Below are 6,000 nucleotides of genomic sequence, written 5' to 3' on the forward strand. Positions count from 1 at the left end.
CTGCTGAAGAGAGTATCTGATGTCTTGAGAGCGTGTCAAAGGAAGCTCTATACTCCGTGAATCAGGAGAATAGGTCAGCTGCAAACTTATATACAACTGGCATATTGGCCACAAGCTATTGTGAAATGCATTAGAGTTAATGTGGGCAAAAGTGAGGACATTAGGTAATGGTATCACAGGTGACACATCATCTGAAACTAAGTTGAATCTTGCAGATATTTCCTTTCAGGCTATTATTGAGCATGACTGAAAAGATTACTGCAGAAAGGTACAAACAGCTTGAGGAGAAGCAATGAAGGCATGACAGTGTAATGAAAATAGCCATTGATAATCCATTGTCAATATGAACACTTCAGATACCAGTGATGAGTCTGAGTACATGTTTGCAATAGTTGTGATGGTTATTTTCTCTGTTGTAATTAATGTAGTATCTTTCCTTCATGGTTCAAGATTTTAATAAAAGTTCAAATGTTAATTTAAAGATATTTTAAGGAATAAAGCTTCACATTAGTAATCATTTACCAGCAATAAAGAGTATTTAATAGTCAGGTTCAACACATACTTTCACTCATAGTCGAATATTTTGATTTACTGTATAATTCAAGCAAGCAGTTCTGTTGTGTTGAAAGCAAAGTGTATAAATCACACACTATTGTAATCTAGTTCTCTCTAATGAAATAAATTTCTTTTTGAGATTAGTTCGATTGTGACAAGATGTTGCTACACTGGTGATAAACTGCAGTTGGCAGGCATAATTACATACACACAGCTTTGCTATAGACCTCTCCCAGTAAAGTTTCTGGTCATGTGCAACTCTTGAGTAAGAGCGTTTAAATAAATTCATGATAGTTTAAACATTCTTAATCTTGCATAAAAAATATCCAGTAGCAACATTAATAGACAGCAACTGCGCCCTAACAGAGATGTAATTTACCCACCTACACAATCTTGTGAAGGCTATTGACAATGTTATGAAAAGGATAACTACTACTCATCGTGTAGCACAGATGATGACTCACAGATAGGCACAACAGAAAGAATGTCAAACAAGTAAGCGACAGCCAAAAAGGCCATCGGAATCACGTGCGCCCCGCCCTGCCCCCCCCCCCCCACCCCCCCCCCCCCGCCCCACACACACACAAACACATATGGAAATACAACTCACACATGCATGACCACAGTTTCTGATGATTGCTGAGGTGAAGCTTTGAGCTGCAGCGCATGGTGGGAGAAGCAGTCTGGATGTTGGGGGGGTAAGGAGGCATTTGGGGCGAGGATGGGGTGGGTTAGCGCAGGGTAGGGCTGGGGGGCAGTAAAGAGCTGCTTGTGGGAGCTCACAGGGATGAGGTGGAGGGGGGTAGGGCAGCTAGGTGCAGTCAGAAGGTTAGACAGAGGGAGAGAAGTGTAGATTGTGGGTGCATTGGTGGAATAGAGGGCTGTGTAGTGCTGGAATGGGAAAAGGGAAGGGGTTAGGTTGGTAAAGGATAATGAGTAACAAAGGTTGAGGTCAGGAGGGTTATGGGAATATATATAAATTGCAGAGAGAGTTCAATCCTGCACTATTCAAAAAAATTGGTGTTGGTTGGAAGGATACAGATTGTTCAGGCTGTGAAGCAGGCATTGAAATGAAGAATGTCATGTTGGGCAGCCTGCTCAGCAACTGGGTGGTACATGTGTGTCTTGGCCACAGTTTGTCAATGGCTATTCATGTAGACAGATAGCTTGTTGGTTGTCATACCCACACAGAATGCAACACATGGGTGTAGCTTAGCTTGTAGATCACGTGACCGGTTTCACAGGGAGCCCTGCCTTTGATAGGGTAGGTGATACTTGTGACTGGACTGGAGTAGGTGGTGGTGGGAGGACATATGGGACAATGGTCTGCATGTGATGTCCAGGGAGGGGACAACTAAGCTAGCAGCTCTTGGAAAAAATGGTGGTGGTGGTGGTGGTGGTGGTGGTGAGTACTCAGTGTGATGATGAGCAGGGAATGTATGATTAGACGCGATTTTGATAAAAGTAATTGTATTTTGTTAGAAATTCGAGTGGTAGATATGACAAAGATTTTCTCCCTCATAACTAGCGTAGTAGAATTCAACAGTTTAATATAAGTTCAAATGTAATGTGTGTTAATTTTGTTTTTTACACAAATATATATGTCTGTGTATGTTTGCTGTGTTAAAATGTAGGATTAAATGTAAAGCTCTTGTGTAAATATCATGTGTAAGTAGAAACTACTGTAGCCTGTATAAGGTTATGGTCTATAGTGTGGCTGGTGGTTGGAGTACTGTAAGGGATCTTTAACTGAATATCTTAATTTGCCTCTGTGTATCAGATATAAGTAAATCAACACTCATCAAAATAATGATTAAGGAGTTCATGTGACTACAAAATTAGTCAAAGACATGATTGAACTCAAATTATTACACATGTACATAGTTGAATTCACAATAAACAGATGGAACGAACATTAAGAATGAGTGGAACAATGCCTTGGCAATGTGATTAAAGTGAATTTGTATCTGGACAAAACTTTTACATTTATGGGCATCATAACCTGATTGCTAAAGTTCAGTGCATAGCGATAGAAGGATATGTGTATGCATCTATTTCTGGAGTTGAAAACATGTTTAACCCCTTACTGCCATCATGTCCTCATAATGAACATTGTTACAAATGATGTACCTTTCCGTACAGTTTGCCTCGCTGTTGCAGGTCTATCTCACCATACTCATAATCATCAAGTGCTGACTGATGTGGCTAAAAAATCAGTCATTGGCTTGGTACCAACAACTCCTCTCTGTCTGCACCTGAGTTCCACTCAGCTGGATGAGAGCCTCTCGTCCCAGATGAGCCTGGAGAAGTCACCTAGAAGTGAAACCTGCCTGTCAAGTTGCTGAAGAAAGAAGCTTGTTCTCTGCATTTTTTGGCATTGTGTAATTTGTGATTGGCTGAATACTAAGGCTTTTGAGTGCCAATTAACGAGAAGTTATTTTACAAGATACTGATCTCCCTCCCTTACTCATGTTTCAGGTAGTTAACCAGTTAACAAAATTGCTAGCCTAGTTGCTACAAAATGTATCTGAATTTCTCTCTCTCTATGCCTACTGTCACATGTTGTCTAGTACCACAAGATCTTCAATAACACAGTCATACTCCTTACTCCCATTTATAAATTATTTACATGAATCAGTGGTAGCTGTTTTTGTGTTTCTGTAACGATTTGGGTTTGGTGGCACCTGGCCAAGGTATTGGCATCTCGTGATCTTCAAAGATGCCCTAAACTTTCTAAGATGTTTTAATAAAAGCCTATGTTTATTTTTGGTGACTTTGGACTGCCCACAGTTTCTCTCCACAATGGTGGTTCTTCTGACACACTGACATTAAGCAGCATGCATCTCGTGGGCATGCTGGTTGTGAGAAACAGTCTCTGTTGTCCTGTACATCCTGAAAATGTAATCAGCAGTGTTTGACTTTGGGTGGTCAGCACCATGTTGTTTCCTTTCAAAATGCAGCCCAGCTCGACATTATGCCTGACTAGCATTTGCCTCCACATGGGGGTGAGTGGCAGTTTATGAATGAGGGTGAGGGACTGACTCCCTTCAGTTTATGACCCTACTATGCATCCCTTGTATGCAGAGCACAACTTGCTTTGACAGTGGCTTCTCATTTAGTTATGCATGCTATTCAACGTATGGAATCATAGTCTAATTATTGAAGTATTGTCAGTCACTGGTACTGATTCACATTTCATTGTTTGGTGGGGATGAATTTATTCTGATTAGTTTTGACTCTGTCTCTCACAGATTTTACACAAGTTATAGGACAGTTTGGTGAAAACAGTCATGTAACATCTGGTAGGATAACACCGTATCTCTGTTGTCAAAAAATTGATTGGTAGACAGTTCAAAGCTGGAACTCAAGGCGCGAGGTGCACGGTGGTCCGTGTCACATTTGTGGAAGCTGACAATCAGCAATTTTGGGGTGAAGAAGCTTATTTCCAGTCAAATCTGGACAGCAACCAGCAGGATGACATTAGATGGAGAAACAATTTTAAGAGGCAAGTATACTGAAACACATCTTCAAAGACTATCATAAGAGTAATGAAAAATCTTTCAGAGACTAGTTATAACATCGTTATTGCAACAGTTTTGTAATGGAGAAGAGAGAAGATGGAAGAGCTGAAGGTTGAAGATCAGAACAACAAAGATTTAGTACAAAGATATGCAGAAGACTACAAGAGAGTGAAGATTTCAGACATTAGAATAGACTAAGAATCGTGGTTAGATTTCATCACAGAAATGCGAGTATATGGTTCAGTAACAGCGGCTGTGAATAGAGTAAGTAGGTTCTTTTATATTGACTGCGAGAAGTGGAGAGACAGTGAGCTACAGCAGGAATGCAGACAATATGATAGAGAGTGAGTATTATGTGAGCTTTGTGTTATTGAAAACAGACTTTGATCATTGCTGCATTTGTTAATTATTTTAAAAGTGAGATCCACAGTAAATGTTGATTGAAAAGTGTAAGTTTTAAAATAAATTGGCATCACGCTATTCAAATAAATTGTGATATCAGTGTCCATTGTTAAACTATGAAAGTGTATGTGTATATACTAACCTTTCAGATCGCCTCAAAAAATCCCATCTAAAGTGTATTAAAGAGTTCCAGAGGTTGTGCAGAGTCAAAAAACTGCAGTTTGAGTAATTAACACTTTTAGCTAATTTTGATTATTACAAAATTAATCATTACCACATTGGCAACTCGCCCTATCTTTCAGCCGAGCTGGTGACTGTGAAACGTCACTGCTGCTTACTGAAACAAAATATCAGCTGTGCAATATTAATACCTTCAGATGCATGTATTAGTTTTTATTTATTTACTTTCCAGTGGTACAATTCACCACCTTCAGATCCCTAAGTACAGCAAACACATCATTCTCTATACTACACAAAAAACAAAATCATGGTATCTGTATTTACTTTTTTAAATGAGGAAATATTACAGTATTAAAATAGTAAGACATCAATTGCAGAAAGTGTCTCCACTGCATTGTAATAATTATAACGGCTAAGGACGACGGCAGAGGTGAACTCAACACAGTCAGCATTATGGAGAACCCATCTGAGCAGGCGTCCATAGGAGCAATGCTGGGGGAGGGATAGGAAGATTGGGAGGTGGTCACTACCACACAGGTCAATGAGGACTTTCCAGTGGATATGTGATAGAAGACCAGAGCTGCAAAAGGAGAGATCAATGGCTGAATATGTTCTGTGTGCCATGCTGAAGTGTGTGGGGGCGCCTGAGTTTAAGAGCCAAAGATTGTGCTGTGCTCGAGAAGTTTTGATATTTTTACCATGGTCAGTGATCGTTGTACGACCCAACAAAGGTTATGGGCGTTGCAGTTTCCCAAGACCGAGAAAGGGAGGGGGGAGGGGGGGAGCTGAGAAAGTAATGAAAGTACATGGGACACGAAATCATTTGGGTGAATAAACATTACAGATGATAAAATACTGACATGCCCTCACCTGAGCAGCCACAGCCTCCAATGGTGTTTTTAGGAGGCACAAGGTCACTGGATATAGAGCACAGCACATACGTAAAACTCCACCAGATACCCTTTCAGAGACAGTATGATTCTTAAAACAACCTTGGTAACCAATAAAGGTAGGGGTTTGAGCTGCTGGAAACCACATTTCCTGGATGGCGATACATATGCAGGGTATGTGCTTAAAAGGTGCCATAGCTCAGCCAGGTGGTGGGAAAATATGTTAAAATTCCACTGGAGGATCAGACTGTGAATGCTATGAGGGGGTGGGGGGGGGGGCATGAAGCAACTGGGGGAGGAGAGGGCGAGGGCAGGTTAAGACCCAGGGTCATGTGCTGCCACCAGTTGAGATGTTGGGATCCACTGTCATAGTTTCTGCGGCACATTGCCTTGAGAGATGTGGTGCCTCAGGGGCCATTGGGATCTCCACCCTGGGCACAGGAGGAGGACTA

The 6,000-nt window shown here is 41.0% G+C and overlaps 1 protein-coding gene across 1 annotated transcript in view; it reads left to right on the forward strand.

The window, feature by feature from the left end:
* Positions 1 to 4,532, forward strand: part of LOC124783652 (rab5 GDP/GTP exchange factor) — an 82,788-nt gene extending 78,256 nt beyond the window's left edge. Inside the window, exon 12 of the mRNA XM_047254039.1 lies at positions 2,716 to 4,532. Within this exon, the coding sequence (XP_047109995.1) occupies positions 2,716 to 2,737 (22 nt within the window). The 3' untranslated portion in view covers positions 2,738 to 4,532. The remainder of the gene's footprint in view (positions 1 to 2,715) is intronic.
* Positions 4,533 to 6,000: the final 1,468 nt, after the last annotated feature.

This window comes from Schistocerca piceifrons, chromosome 1, assembly GCF_021461385.2.
Source record: "Schistocerca piceifrons isolate TAMUIC-IGC-003096 chromosome 1, iqSchPice1.1, whole genome shotgun sequence".
NCBI classification, from domain to species: domain Eukaryota; kingdom Metazoa; phylum Arthropoda; class Insecta; order Orthoptera; family Acrididae; genus Schistocerca; species Schistocerca piceifrons.